Raw genomic sequence first — 17,076 nt, 5'->3', positions numbered from 1 at the left:
GGTACTTATGCAGAGAGTGATCCATGCTGAAATAATAACGTTATTATTTAAAAAGCCATTCTTAACATGGGGAGGGTGTTTTGTACCTATTCTGTACTTTAACCTTGCAATTGAATAAAAAAAACATATCATAAAACTTTAATTAAACGTGGAAATACAATTTAAAACATAGCGCGGATCACTCTCTGCATTAACACCGAAAAATGTTACTAAACATTTATTAATAATTTCTCACTTTTACAAACATTTGATTTTAAATTTCTTTTTAAATGACGACTTTTATCGACTTTTTTTTTTAAATATCTCCCCCCCCCTAAATGGTGTTTATTCCGAAATCCGTTGTTAACATAGAGAGGTTGAGGGTGTTTATTCTGAAAGCCGTTCTTAACATTTGTGGAGGTGGACCTAATGTAAAAAAATATCACATAATGCGAGTTCCGTTTCTCTCTGAAAAAGAATAATTTCTTAGTACCAATCCATTCTTTCTTCTGTTGCTGTGATTTTTTTTTTTGTATCTGATAGGATTCGAATTAAACATATTCTGGAATGGTATTAATTAGGTTAATCTTGCACAACTTCTAATTTGGGATTTCTCCTTTTGGGTGGACCCCTTGAAACTAAAAAAGATGATGTAATACTTCATCTGACTTAATTTTGGTGACACAAATAGGATTTACTCTATAAAGCACTAATGAAAAAAAAAAAGCAAAGACATACACAGGTGACACCATCACTAATAGCCAATCTCTAACACACAGTAATGCTTCCTTTTATTTCCTCCTTCACCAAACAAATTCTTTTTCTTTTATATTCACCAAATTCCTTCATCCAGTGTTTCAGAAATAAGACTCACATAAACCTATACAATTTACATCACTCTCAACATCATCTTTCAATTGTTTTTTTTTCTTAGTTAAATTAACCTCTGATTGTCAATACAAGGCTCAGGTTCTAACCCTATTTATATTGGAAAATTTTTAGGGATATTAGTGGTTAATGGCAAAAAATAAAAATCTAAAATTGAGATGAATTTTTTAAATTGGGAGTCTATGTACTCCCCTCTCATTTCCCAACCTCTGGAGCCAAGGTGTTTGCTCATAATCACCTTAAACAAAAATCTCCTTTTTAGGGGGGAGGCAGAAAAGATGAGTCAGTTAAGGATGTTAATAACTTTTGCATCATAGCCACTCCCCACCTCATCAAAGTATGAGAAACTATTTAAATAAATCCGCCTAATCAGCTTAAAACCAAATAACCAAATAATCACTTACCAAATGCCAAACAACCAAATAATCACTTAACAAATACCAAACAACCAAATAATCACTTACCAAATGCCAAACAACCAAATAATCACTTACCAAATGCCAAACAACCAAATAATCACTTACCAAATGCCAAACAACCAAATAATCACTTACCAAATGCCAAACAACCAAATAATCACTTACCAAATGCCAAACAACCAAATAATCACTTACCAAATGCCAAACAACCAAATAATCACTTAACAAATACCAAACAACCAAATAATCACTTACCAAATGCCAAACAACCAAATAATCACTTACCAAATGCCAAACAACCAAATAATCACTTACCAAATGCCAAACAACCAAATAATCACTTACCAAATGCCAAACAACCCACCTGAAAAAGGTTTTCCTGAAGTTCGAGTTCTTTTCTCTCCATCTCCAACCTGCGATTGTATCTTCGTTCTTCTGAAGCAGCCACAACGTTCTGGTGAGACTTTGACAGCTTCTCCATTTCCAGTTGTTTTAGGATAGCTCTGCGCCCTTCATCTGCACGTGCAATCGCATCCAAGGCCCTTTGCCTTTGATGAAGGGTCAATTTACGTACGTATGCCTGAAAGATCAACAAAATCGTTAATATATTTATTTATTTCCTGTTATATTTCAGGTTTTTCTCCAGATTCAGGGTTGAGAGTTGGTTCTCCAAACATTCAACTTCTATAAGATCTGAATGATCCTAAGAAATATTATTTTACTGCTGGGAAGAGAAAACATACATATTTTTTGGAAATTTCAAGATAAATTTATAATTTATTTTATCTATATAACTATTCTCATCTTGATTGTTATATTCACATTTTTTGCTGATGTAACCTTTGACCTTCTTAGTTAAATATTGGGTGAGTAGATCCACTAGTATACAAATTGGAATGGATGTGATCTCACATGATTTAAAGAGAGAGAGTGACTGATAGAAATTGTTAAGATTCTTAGAAGCACGAAAAGTGCCAACATGTGGTTTAAAAAATGCACTGAGAAGATATGATTAAACAGTGATTATTGATCTCTGTCTACCTCCCCATTTGTCAGTAATTTGGCACAAAGAACAAGTCAAATAAACTTCAACTGTCTTCCAATAGTTATATCTTGACTTAGCCTTTTTTCAGGTATGAAAGAATTTATTTGTAGACGGCAATTCCTCAGTCGGGAAGGATAACAGTAGGGTGCATACAAGGAAAACATACAGCAACCATAGTAGCAGCTTTCATGTGTTTTTGTAATAACTTGATTTTCTGCATGTATGGCACAAGGATGAAATGCAAAAGAATGAGGTGTATCTTTTTTTGTAAAGATTTAATGGATGGATGGAGTAAGTTCAGGGAACTTTGACATTACTAACAAGCAGAGTGTTACCACTCTCAAGCAAAGGAAGAGGCATGTGTATGCAGTGTGATGATGTGTGAAATTCAAACCTAGCCAATAATGGTTAAGAAAAAAAAATGACTAAGTTCAGCATCTCCCCCACCCATTTAGCCCCAAAAGTCCCCAGGGGACATCAAATCCTGGTGAAAATGACCAAATGGTGCAGTTTTAACCTTGACATATGTAAATATAGGTTTTGCATCAGGTAAAAGAAGAAATGGCTAAGTCCATCATTTGCACCCCCATTTAGCCCTCAAAGCTGTAACATATTTAAATTTGAGTTCAGCACCATGCAAAACTGTTAAATAGGCATACATAGAAAATTTTGGACAAACATGGTAAAATAGTCCCAAAAATGGAGTGTTTTGATTAGCCCTAAAAGACCCCATAGAGCACACCCAAGAGTTATTGCAAAGTATAGACAAACAAAATTATATAGAAATCAGTTAGTTACAACTTTTCAGAAAGTTTTATAAAAACCAAGGGATCAAGTTTTATTAATAAGCACAAAAGTGTCAATTTTAGCCATTTTAACCCGAAAGGCACCCGTAGGGGGGCAACTGGAGTTTTCCTAGAAAATCCATTCTGTTACTTTTTTACTCATATCATGTTTAATGTCTGTGCAAAATTTCAAAAAATTCTAAAGTATAGTTATTGAGAAAAGTGCGGACAGACGAACGGACAAGGGTGAATTTACAGGTCCACCCTCGTTTTGTCGGAGGACCAATATGCATGGCATAGAGAGAAATGATATGATCATATGGTGGATGCTTAATGTACATGAGACATGCTTAGATCTGATGATCTCAGCAGAAAATTAAATCTAGACATTATAGGGAGATGTAGAAGATAGGCAGAACAGAAGATTTTTATGGTCAGTTCAGTAGTTTTAGAAGGTAATCGGTTCAGTTCACACAGGAAGGCTAAGGAAAATATGAGAGAAAGTGATAAGAATAGACTTGAAAGAAAGAGGGACAAATAAAGACCTTGCCAGAGGTAAATTAGTTTTGATGGCAATTTCTAAAAGCTGTCCAATACATGCCAACATTTAAAACAGATGTAAAACTGATGACACTGATAAATATTTAAGAATATCTTTTAGAATTTCCAAATATTTGTGAAACTCTCTTGCGATATAATATCACAATGTTATAATGTAATATAATAGACCTTATCTCTGCTCGTTTTCACTTCTCTCCTTTTTTTAAATTCTTTTTTCTCTTATTCATTCGACATCAATTTTCCATGTCCAGGGTTCAGACGTTTTCTGATATTATGCAAGCTCACTCTCCAATTCTCACAATTCAGCAGGTTAACAGTCTCTGAATTCCATTCTGTGCAGTCTTTTCCAATCACTTGCTTCCAAGTTTTTCTTGGCCAGGCAACCTTTCTGCGATTTAGGACATTCATGCTTCTGCAACGGTTTATAAAGGAGAATGAACATTCCATATGACAATACCAGCATAAGTGATTCATTGTTAGGATAATGTCCATGCTGGGCAAATGTAGTGCTTCAGCAAATCCTCTGACCTGATGTGTTGGTTTTAGTCATCACATGCCAACACTTGAGACTCACATGTTGTATGCAAACAGTTGTACAGAAACAAAGACAAGAAAAGAATTTGACTTCTTTTTTTATTCAGTTAGAACAACAGACATTTATTTACAGGTACTTTCCTGAATGACACCTTGTCTCTTGTTTTAAAAGTCTTCTTGTACTCCAATGTACTTAACAAGACTCTATGGTGTTGAATACATGGTACTCTGTCTTTGTATGGCCATGTTTAGGACACGTCTTTCCTAATGCTCTCGGGCCATGTGTGTAAAACGTCTATTTCTCTTTCTTGGGTGTCAGGTGTTTCTTTTTTTATAATTATTTTTTTCCTTCTTCCTTGCTATGACATCACCTTGCACATGGCTCGGTCATTTGCATATGTTGACTGCTTCTGCTGTCATACACACGTCCGCGCTCTGTTGCAAGAGGACTGGCCAAAGGCTCCACATTCACTGCCATATATCATGATGCTTCCGAGGCAGCTGCTATACAACTTACTCCAGATGTGGAGAAAGATGGCTCGTGATGTCACCAGAGGCAACAACTCACAAAACTTTGCTTACGTTCATGCTCTCTTTTTGTGGAAACAACCATTAACAGGAAGCATCTGTTCCATGCATCTCCAACACTCAAGATTCAGGGCTAACTTGACTGCATTTTTTCAAGCACCCAACGTAGGCACAGCTTACATTGTATTGCATTGCTTCTAACACCCTACCAGCACACAGAACAAGGATACTGGCTAGAGTCCCTTATGGATTGGAGACCAGAATCACACACCATCATTTTTGTTTTAGGCAAGTTCATCCTCAAAACCTTGACCTCCATACCGGTTTTCTATATTTCTAGTTTGTCCTTTAACTGTTCCAAAGAACTCAGCAATAATAACTAAGTCATCAGCGTAGAATAATTCGCATGGACAGCTCAACTGAAACTTTCTTGACAGTGCCATCAAGACTATGGATCAAAACTAGAGAGTCAAGGACAGATCCCTGGTGAACTCTAACCTTACCATTGATGCTATTGCTGTATAAGTGTCATCCACGTGCACTTTACAATTAGCGTTCATGAACATACATTGTATGAAAAAGTCTCTACTCCCATCTTATGCATTGTTTATCGTAATACATCTCGGGAGACTGGAAGGTTTTCTCTAGGTTCACAAATGCCACATAGTGTCTATTATTTGCATCTTTCCATTCCTCCCATCATTAAAAAGCTGTACAGATGAAAAGTGAATAAATGTGTAACTTAGTGTCCTAAACTCCATATTGGTCCAAACCCAAAATGGTGATGCTAATATCAACTTGGTAAAAGTTTATTGCTGAAAGTGAAATCGGTACACTTGGTGCCCTTCTCATTAATCTAAAGTTTGGGTCTAAAATGTTTTTTTTTTTTTTTTTTTTTTTTTTTTAACATAGGCATCACCACTTATTAAGGACAAGAGGCTACGCGAGGATAAGGGTTAAAGAGTGTACAGTAGAAATTGGACAATATAGTAATCGTTAGTAATGGAAATTCGGTAAATTTGATAACAAGTGGAACGGCTGATCAAGAACTTGTTTACGTTAGACTTGAAGACAACCATATTGTAGTCAGCTGGAAAGCAGGAAAACGGAAGGCAATTGCACAGGCATGCAGTTCTAAGAAAGAAGCTTTGTTCATGGAATCTACGTTTAAGTTTAGGCACAGATAAAGAGTGGGGGGAATTATTGATAGTGTTTTCAGCTAGACGAGTGTTTCTTGTGAAAGTTTGGTGAGGGGGACCATAGACTGAAGCTCAGTCGAACACTTTCCATGAAAATAATGATACATCAGAGACAAACTCGCAACATCTCTTCTGTGAGATAGAGGTTGCAGCGAAGAGAAAAAGACATCTACGAGGCTACGAAGTCTATTTTGAACTCTATCAAGGCAGGCCAAGTCCTTTCTAGCAGCTCCTGCCCAGATGTGGCAACAGTATTCCATCCTTGGATGTACCTGGCTCTTATATAGATAAAGAATTACATCAGCAGTGAGATATCTACTGGATCGATAGAAGGATCCCACCATTTTTCCAGCGGCCTTGGCAACAGATTTGATGTACGTGTTCCATTTAAGATCAGGAGTAAAGGTCAAGCCCAGAAGCTTGTCAAAACTTGAGGCTTCCTCAAGACGAGAGCCATTTATTTCAATTGATGCCAGATGTGGATCAGAACGTTGATGATGTAAAGAGAGAAGCTTATTGCCATCTCAGATTTAGGGTTAATTGTTGGGTTAATAAAGTGTTTTTTTTTCTTTGCTTAAAAAAGATCACTTTTGCATGTTAATTTAATATAAAATGATTGCCCATTTTTGGACCCTCCTAGCATTTTAAGACATTTAACCATATTTTTTTTCTATGCATTTCTTTTTGTTAGAAAGGTGTGTGTGTGTGGGGGGGGCTTTTTTTTTTCTTTTTTAGATGATTATCTGTGGTTTTGAAGGATTTTGTTTGGGATAGGGCCTTGCCATTTGGCAATATGGGTTAGTGGTAGGGTTAAGGGAGAGTTTTTCTGGGGAAAATGGACTTGGACCTAAAATGGGGTTAGTAATTATGTTTTTTATTTTTACTAACTTTTTGACATGACCCTCCTCTAAAAAAAAAATAAATAAAAACGCACAGAATTTATCTCCCATAGCAAAAACTTTTGTTAACTGCCTTAAAAGCTATAATGGCCCAGAAATGAGGGGAGGGGGGGGTCTTCATTTTATGTTAAATTTATATTCGAAACTGATGTCCCACTGTAAATTTTAATTTGTTTTCTTCTTTCCATCTAGGTTTTCAGAGTGCTCACACGTAATCGCTAACAAAGTAGAATCTCATTTTGGGATGTAGAGAGTGTTAATCTAAAAATATAACAAGTGAATATAAATTAAAAAATGTTCCTGATGACAAGCAAATAAAATGACATCCGAATTTTCGCCCTATATAAAAGTTTTCAATAAAACTAACAAATTAAAATTGCCTGCAATTCTAAAACGAAAAGAAAAATATTCAAAAACAAAATAAATAATTGATACAGGTTTTTGGCTGTTTTTACAAGGGAGTCACCTCTCATCAAGGCCTGAAGGCCACTCGAGGATAAAAGTTAATGTGTGTGCAGGAGTCACAGAAACAAGAGTGTAGTATTTGTTAGTGGTGAAAATTGGGTAGAATCTGATTATTTAAGGAGATGACTCAACAAGAACTTGTTTATATTAGACTTGAAGACGATCATATTGTAGTCAGCTGGAAAACAAGCCAACAGAACAGACAGGCGCTTTGCTTATGGACTTTATATTTAGAGCTAGCCACAGATAGGGAGTAAGGAAAATAGTTGATAGTGGTTGTAGCTATACAAGTGTTTTTCTGTGAAGATTTAGCACTTTCTAATGAGTGCTTACCATGAAAATAATGATAGCGTAGGGACAGGTTTGCAATGTCTGTTGTGGGGAAGAAGTTGTGGGGACAAGAAAGTTTTGAACTCTTGACAAGGCAGGATAGGGTAATCCTAGCAGCTCCTGCCAAGATGTGGCAACCGTACTCCATTTTAGGACATATTTGGCTTTTATACAGGTAGAGGATTGCATCGAGAGTGAGATACCTTTTGGAGCAGTAGAAAGCTGCAACCATTTTTCCTATTCACTTTGGCAACAGACCTGATATAGGTCTTCCATTTCAGGTTAAGAATGAAGGTCAGACCCAGCAGCGAGATTTTGTAGTCGATAAATGGAGTTTTCAGATAAAAAACAATGGTTTCAACTGATTTTCTTTGCCAATTCTAATAAGTTACAATGCTAGCTTCCAAATCATGTAGTTGAAATTACCTGAATATTACTGAATTATTAAACAAAACAATTTTAATCGTGTTAGCAAATGAAAAATTGCCGCCATTTTGTTTAAATCAAAATGAAAAATTACCTCCCTTTTAAACTCTGTGTTTTATGATCCTTTTCATCAAATTCTATTTTTTATTTTCTTTAATAAATAATTTTCTACCTTATCGATTTTCGTAATTTTTGGATATAATAATCTTAAAAATACGAGGAATACATTCGGTTTTACGATTTCAGATGTTTCGTCCCAATAGTGTAGAAGCGCCAAAAAAATTCTGTCTAAATTGGTGCTTCTACAGAGTTTGAACCAAAATAAATCGACTTTCACTGAACTAAACCTAAAAGTTATATTAAAGTTAAAAAAATAAACCAAAAAAAAACAAAAACAATTTGGTTCAAATTGTGTAGAAGTACAAAAATCTCTTCTATATCTATCTATCTTTCTTTTTATATAAATAAAATGAACTCATTTTTTCCCCTGTGAGTTTGACCTTAATAAGATTAAAAATCATGACATCCATTCAAATGTAATGTCCCCACACTTCAGCACAGGATCTGAGGTGTGCTATAGGTCTACTACCCTTACAGTTCCTTGATATTCGTACATTTCTATATTTTTTCCGGTGAGAGTTCACTGCCACAATCGGTTAGAATCAATGGAAGTTGTAAAATCTTTTCTCTCTATTCAATTTATACTCTGCCCGCGACCACTTAACACCGCTGCGGATACGTCCACAGGGGAGTATACGAGGAACACCGGTTTGAGTTCTTAGTTGCTTAAACAAGGCTGATAGCCATTAGTCGCGTGCTCTCGTGTAATGAATGAATGCGTGAATGTAGGATTGACATGAAATTCTTAAAGATAAACTAAAATGACCGAAAAATGGGCTGAAATTACTTAAATAAATAAAAAGTAAATGACTTAGAATGACTTTAATGAACTTAAGGATGAATTGAATGACCTTAAGAATGACTTGAATGCTTAAAAAATAACTGGAATCCTTCAAAAACAACTTGAATGATCTGGAGAATTACTTTGAGACTGACTGGTTGTAAAGCGTGTGATAATTTTACATTAAATTAATACAAAAAAGTGATCCCCCACTTTATATCACAAAATTACAAACATAAGTACAGCATGTAGTAAGAACAGATACTACACTTTGAGATATTAAATTTTTTATTCACAGGAAAAAAAAACACAAAAAACTTAGGCACAAGGCCAACTCAAAAAGAAGGGGGGGGGGTGAGGTTGGTTGATCCATCTCGTCTCTATCGTAAATTTTAAATGATTTTTCTCTCGGCCAGCATCTTTTATCATGGTTACCCTTTTAAATTTTTATTTATGTGTGTGTGGTGGGCGGGGGGGGGGGAGGTGCTCCTACTTAAACTCAATTTTCAAAACATTTTTTATTTATATAAAAAAATACAAAAAAGAAGATAATATTAATAAAATTTCATTTGTGTCGAGGGACATGAAAAAAAAACAAAACAAAAAAAACCCCGGTTAGTAAGGCCCTCTTAAAAAGCTAAGAACAGCATATATTAACAACAGACCTTTGATCTTAACTAAAAAGGCCAAGCACAAAAGTGTTACCGACAGACTGATGACGGAGTGACTTATGGAGTCGCTTGCATGCGACTAAAAATATTGATTGGCATTTTTCCATCGGGTGAAACGCGACTTTACATTCCAGTTATTCTGTGGGTTACTTGTGCCATTTTATAAATTTCTTCTTTTTTTCCCTTTTTTTTCCTCCCTTTATATTTTTTTCTCTTTTTGTAGGAGGGTGGGGGTTGTGATTCGAAGGATTACTAACATGAAACGAATTAACATTGGATTCCAGTTTTTACAAGAAACTTTAACAGTCAGCCGTCAGCGTTCTTCAAATCTTGCACCGATTAGTCACTTTAATATTTTATTTACTTTTATTATGTTTGCACTGATTTCATATGTGATACTAGAGGGGGAGAGCTGACTTCCTATTTTCGGATTAGTTACTTATTCATTATTTATTTCTATACATTGCATTTCCGAGAGTTTCATTAGCACAATTACTACTACACTATCGATATTGAAATCAGACGACATTCAAATTGGTTAATACCGACAACAAAGAAAATAATACATAAAACAAACCAACATTAAAAAAAAAATAAAAAATACGGTCAGTTTTCTGGTTTTATTTATTCACTTTTTTTCTTTTTCATTGAAACAAAGAAAAATAAATAAATAAAAAAAAATAAAGAAAAATAAAGATAAATAAACAAAGAAAAATAAATAAATAAAAAAAATAAATAAATAAAAAAAAAATAAAATCTAATAAACATATTTTCATTATAGACAGTAATTTTTGGTTTTTTGAATTTTGTTTTTCCATTAAAAAAAAACAAAAAAATTAGATTTAAATAAACATATTTGCATTTTATGCGGTAACTTTTTTGGGTTTTTTCCCTTTGGTATTCTTTCACGTTCGTTTTGTTTTTTATTCCTTTCAATTTTACGTGTCATATATTAGCTAAACCAGGGCAAGGGGCATCTATAAATATAAAAGTTAAAATGTGTGTGTGTGTGTGTGTGTGTTCTTTCACTCTAAACTCGGCCTCCTCCTGCTACTACAACAATGACGTCATGTTTGACCTAGAAAACGTTGACGTTAGTTTCAACCACCTGCAAGTGTTTTTAACGGGTTAATTTTATCCGTTCTCAATTATGTGTCTCTTTGGCATAGAGGTAACGTGTCAGGTATTTTTTTTTCCGCGTTAGCCTCAATGCTTCGGGTTCAAGCCTGTCTTTCTACCTAAACCTTCTTTCCTCTTTTACACCTTTTTTTTTTTTTTTTACATTTGTTCGCGGTTTTGCTTTGTTTTGGTTTTTCCAATTTTTTATAACATCGTGTTTTTTTTTATAATATTAAAACAGGGTCCCCCCCCTCCTACATACCCACCCCCAAACACCCGGGCAACGCCGAGTACCCCCCGCTAGTATTAAATAAAACTGGTTATCTTCAGGCTTAGCATCCCCATGTTGGCAGAGACTTTCAAAAGGCTTTCTGCAGACCTATTGGTTGGACTTTAAAAAAAAAAAAAAAAATCTTGAACTTTTATAACAAAGATATGGTGCTTATGTACTTATTGTTCTGTGCTATTTTTGAAACAGAATTTTCAAGTTAGATTCAAGTTTTATGCTATGAATTTGGTAAATATGACTATCAGAATACCCTGGCCAAATCACAGCTAAAAAAAATCATCTGTGTCGATCAAACTTAAAGACCGACCTGGAAACTCGATAATGAAATTAAAATTTATTTATTATTTATTTAAAGTTCAGGTATGTATTTACCAGAAAAGATGTATTTTGACACCCCTCCCCCTTTACTTGAAAATTCACCAAAAATCAGAAAATTAACTAATTTTAATGAAATTTTCAGTATTTATCAAATAATGATCACGGAATATAATAAACCAATTATTTTTAGTGGAAATGTATTATTTCGGCAAAACAAAATATACCTTTACTAAAGTTATGGTTTTCAATAGTAAAAAAAAAATGCATGGATTTATTTGTTTTTTTTTTTTAATGAAAGTAAAGCCTCGTAAATTATAACAATTAAAAAAAAAAAAAAAAATTTTTTTACAGAAACATTATGAAAAAAATACCCTAAAGTCTGTATTAATGAATTTGATAGAATTAAGCTATTTTTTTCTATAAACAAGGTGTGTTTTTTTTTTATTTAATTCAATATCTTAGGACTTTACTTAATTACTAATTATCTTTGAAATAGGCCCAGAAAACTAAAGGATTTTTACAATGGATTTATTTAACTTTCAAAATTAGCTCAATTGGTTAGCTTGCCATGAAAACATTTTCATAACTTTTTGTTTTCACGTATACAAATATTTTTTCCTTTGGGAAATTAACTTTAGTCGGTAAATATGAACAATCTTTCCACCTCAAAAAATCTTTTAAAATTGCCACTTTTTCAGGTTTTCTGGGGTACTGAAAACGAAAATAATGTTCAAAATTCCGGCAAATGAGTAGTTTCCAAGATATGAAGAAATGTTAGTTTAAAAATAAGCGGGGGATCACTTTTCTATAATAATTTAATGTAAAATGAGCACCCACTTTATAGCCACCTTTCTTTCCACCCTCAGAAAATCCTTTAAAATTACCACTAATGTTTAAAATTCCAGGAAACAAGTAGTTTCTGTTATATTGCAAAACTGAGCGTATGGAAGCAAGAAAATGACAACCGAAAAGGTTGAGTTTAAAATTTTATTTAAAGTTAAAACGATCGTGAAATGAATTGCTGAATGTGTCAGGATATTTTGATGGCAGTGGCAACAGTGGAATGTCGGTAGGAATGCTGATCGGGTGTTGATATGAATTTGGTGATGACCTGGTGTTATTGTCGGGCTGTGGGAGGTGTGGTGATGACAGGAACGTGGCTTATGTGTTCTGGTGTATGGAATACATGTGCGGTGGCAGCAGCGAAGGAGGAGTAATCTTAATAGCTGCTGTAGCTGAAGGAGGGTTGGTGACGGTGGTTGCTACTGCTGGTGGGACAAACCTGCTGTCTGATGAGCTGTGCTTATCTGGTGGGCACGGCGACGGCGAGAGAACATAGTAATCTTAATAGCTGTTGTCGCTGATGAGGGTTAATGGCTGCTGGCTGCTGACAGAACAAAATTCACAGTTTGGCATGCTGGGCCGATCTGCCTGCTTGTCAAAAAAGCGGTCGTATTTATACTCGTGTTGCAGATGTAGTTGTAGACAAAGGTGGCTTTCAGTGCCGGTCGTTGTTTTCATTTTTTATTTGTGTTTGTTTTTTGTATTTTAATGTACTGTAGTGAGTTGTCTGATGTTTGTATACATGTGTTATATCAATTTAAAGCTAAGAAAGTTGTGAATGTGTTCTAGTAGGCATTGTACTGTTGCAGTATTTTATGAGATAATTATTCGTGTTTATATGCTGCCGGAGTTGTGTCTGCTGTGATGTTTGTGTTTTGTATTTTGATTTTTCCTTCGATGGACGGCTTCCTCTGATGATTTTCTTTATTGAGGTGAGTTGAGGGTTATTCTGTTGATGTGGGTGTATAAAGAAATGGGATTTGATGTTGTTGTGTGCATTTAGTGTGATCATTTATGTTGTATCAATGAATGGGGTTTGTCTTAGCATCGCCATTATTTCTGTTCCTGCTGGTTTCTGGTTTATTCATGTAAACATGGAGGGATATACGATATAACATTTCCAAGATATGAAGAAATGCACCAATTTTATGACCACCTTTTTGTGTGTGTGTGTGTGTGTGTGTGTGTGTGTGTGTGCCAGTTTATGTTTTTCGTTCTTTCTTTTTTTTTTTGTTTCGAGGGGGGTATTCAATTATAGAACTTATATAGTTTTTAACAGGTGCTTCTTCAGTTTAATTAACCGTTTTCAAGTTTAATTAAAGTTTTATGTTTTTATTAAATAGTAAGGTTAAAGTACAGAATAGGTACAACTCCCCTTCCCATGTTAAGATTGGCTTTCTAAATAATAATTTATTATTTTAGCACGGATCAATAAGTGCACTAGTACCAAAAAACGTGCGTATATGGGAGGGGGGAGTAAGTTTTTTTTTGGTACTAATGCACATTGATCCGTGCTGAAATAATAACGTTATTTAGAAAGCCATTCTTAACATGGGGAGAGGAGGGTGTTTTGTACCTATTCTGTACTTTAATCTTACAATGTCATAAAAACAGATATCATAAACTTTAAGTAAACTTGAAAATACTATTTAAAAAATAGCGCAGTTCAATAAGTGTACAAGCACTTTTTTCTCTCGTCCGGCTAACAACACCGCAGAAAGCCTTTTGAAAGCCCTTGTCAACACGGAGATGCTAAACTTGAAGATAACCAAGATTTATTATCCAAAAAGCTAATATTACAAAAAAAAAAAAAAAAAAGGTAGGCGGACCTGTACGAGAGTGCCCACTTCCTAAAAATGCATTTTAGACCTTTTTAAAACTTTTTTTTTCTGATTATTATCATAGATTATAGACTTAAGTATCATATTAGCAGAAAATTTTTTGAAAACTCAATGACTTTTAAGAAGGGGATTCACTTTCTCGTAAGTAAGCAGTAAGTCAGTTAGCAATGAAGTAGAATGTTATAACGTTCTACTTCATTGCTAACTGACTTTACTGCTCATTTCTTTATTGACGTGTCACGTAATTAGAACGTTATAACGTTTTTTTAAAATTTTCTGCTAACATGATTTATTTTTAAAATTTTTCTGCTAACATGATTTATTTTTAAAATTTTTCTGCTAACATGATTTATTTTTAAAATTTTTCTGCTAACATGATTTATTTTTAAAATTTTTCTGCTAACATGATTTATTTTTAAAATTTTTCTGCTAACATGATTTATTTTTAAAATTTTTCTGCTAACATGATTTATTTTTAAAATTTTTCTGCTAACATGATTTATTTAAAAAATTTTTCTGCTAACATGATTTATTTAAAAAAATTTTCTGCTAACATGATTTATTTTTTAAATTTTTCTGCTAACATGATTTATTTTTAAAATTTTTCTGCTAACATGATTTATTTTTAAAATTTTTCTGCTAACATGATTTATTTTTAAAATTTTTCTGCTAACATGATACTTAATCTGTAATCTATGATAATCATCAGAAAAAAACAAAACAAAAATACCCCTCCCCCCGCATTTTTAGGGGGTGGGCACTCGTACAGGTCCACTAAATGGTACTTATGTTACTGCGCTGAAATAATAACGTTATTTGGAAAGCCATTCTAAACATGGGGAGCGGAGAGTGCACTCACTACTGCTTTGTAACTATTCTGTACTTTCACCTAACAATTTAATAAACAAAAGTATCAATCGTAAAAATGTAATTTAATGTGAAAATATAAATAAATAAATAACACGGTAGCAGACACACAAAACGTTTTCGTTGTTTAAATAATGTACTTAAAAAGTTATTCTTTGTAAATCTTTTACATTTTTACTAGTGCGTTTAATAATACATTTATTAATAAAAATAATCCGTGTAAAAAAAGAAAAAAAAAAGAAACGCTTACGTTTATTTTATAAAATTAAAACAAAAATGTTTATTTTATAAAAAAGATTCAACACCAAAAGTTAGATACTTACCATTGTAAACAAAGCGACTTATTTTATTCGTTTCTGTTTTAATCGTTGAATTTCAACAAATTAAAAGGAGGAACCACTAAAATTCAGTTTTATGACATTTATAATGTCTTGTCGTTGTTAAAATCGTGCGAATGCGAGAAAATCAAAACACAGAATTTAGACTTTCTTTTGATATGACAAAAAAATTAAAAGAAAAACACATGGCGGTCAAAACCGTTGCTAAGGAAGTCAACAACCGGAAGTTCCGGTTTGATGCGGATAATGGCGACATTTTCAAATAACGCTGCTTTGTGTAGATCAGTGATCTTTCAACCCACCATATTTAAAGGGGAAACATTATTGCGTACTTACATATCATGTCTTAGTGTAAATTTAAGAAAAAAATACGAAAAATGATCCATCAGAAAAATAGTTACAATTAATATCGAAGTGACTATTCGCAGCCGGCTGCGGCTATTCTAAAATGCTATTCGCAGCCGGCCGGCGGCGAAACCGGAAGTTGTCGAGTCGACGGTATTGATCTCAAAATTATATAAAAAAAAACCTTACCAGAAATTTATATTCACTTTATTGAAAAGAGCATAAAATTTCACATTGAACCTGAAAATTACGTAAAAATTGAACTAATAGAAAAATTTAGATCGATTTTTAAAGTTAAAAAAGTTTTAAAAAAGTGAACTCGTAAAAATCAATGTATTTGTATACGTAAAAAAATGGCTGCTTGTAACATCGGAGAAACGCGCTTAGACATTTTGTAAACATTGTTTTTAAAACATAAAAAATAATACTTCTATTATGTTTTAAACGACTGTAATAGTTTATTTTGGAAGTATATTTCATAAGGAAAATAAACAACCCACTTTAAAAACAGAAATTACGAGTTTTATATATTTTATTCGCAGTTTTTTGTTGGGGGTGTCAAAAATTCGGTATTATTATACAAACACCGTGACAGCGTTAGGGTTAGGGTTAATTCGCTGTCACGGTGTTTGTATAATAATACCAAAAATTCCGCCTAAAATTCTGATACACCTAGCGGGCGGGCAACGAAGCCTGTAAAATGGCGACAGGTAGAGCCAGTCTCCAGGGGTTAATACCATCTAAACGGTAAATTTGCTGTGGGGTTGATTATCAGATTCGTTGTCAGCGACCCGAAAACCTGTGTAAGAAGGCAGGACTAAAGTGATCGGTGTTATGAAAGAATGGTAATATCGCGGTTCAAAAATATCAGTAAATACGCTAATTTTATTAAAAATAAACTTTGCCAAAAAACACAAATTATTTACTAAAAACAAAAATATTTCGCAACTGAGCAAGTGATAAGCCACGCCCACGCCCATGCCGTTCTCTGCATGAGTACCCCAAATTCTCCGCTGTGTTAGTAATGAAAAACTAAAACAAATAATTAAAATGAAAAGACATGTTAAATTCTCCGCTCAAAATAAAAAATGGGAGGGAGAAAAATTAAATTCGCCACTGTGTTGGTAATTAAAAATTAAAACAACTTATTTTTTTTACTTGTAAACTGGTTTATTAATTGTAGAAAACAAAAATAAACGGGAGAAAAAAGCAGCTCAAAATGAAAGAAATTGTTAAATTCTATTACAAAAGAAAACAAATTATTTTTACAATTCTAGCCAAGAATTTACTTAAGATTTGTCTGACGTCACTTCCGGTCAGCTGATGCGACCGGCTGCGAATAGCATTTTAGAATAGCCGCAGCCGGCTGCGAATATCAACGGCCATTAATATTAGAATTTATCGAATTGCGGCGTTGTTGAGCAAAAAAAGAAAAAAAAAGCAGTCAATTTTTTTTTAACTTTGACTCCTATACGACCCCTTAACA

At 33.7% G+C, this 17,076-nt stretch overlaps 1 protein-coding gene across 1 annotated transcript in view; it reads right to left on the bottom strand.

Moving 5' to 3' along the window:
• The window catches only part of LOC145300031 (meiosis-specific nuclear structural protein 1-like), a 47,640-nt gene extending 32,212 nt beyond the window's left edge, over positions 1–15,428 (bottom strand). The window contains exons 1-2 of the mRNA XM_080144451.1: positions 15,231–15,428; positions 1,651–1,866 (exon numbers count right to left, since the gene is read on the bottom strand). Of these exons, the coding sequence (XP_080000577.1) occupies positions 1,651–1,866; positions 15,231–15,233 (219 nt within the window). The 5' untranslated portion in view covers positions 15,234–15,428. The remainder of the gene's footprint in view (positions 1–1,650; positions 1,867–15,230) is intronic.
• Positions 15,429–17,076: the final 1,648 nt, after the last annotated feature.

The sequence above is a fragment of the Euprymna scolopes genome, chromosome 2, assembly GCF_053919585.1.
Source record: "Euprymna scolopes isolate OS-2025 chromosome 2, ASM5391958v1, whole genome shotgun sequence".
Lineage (NCBI taxonomy): Eukaryota > Metazoa > Mollusca > Cephalopoda > Sepiida > Sepiolidae > Euprymna > Euprymna scolopes.
This window is presented reverse-complemented; position numbering and strand designations above follow the sequence as displayed.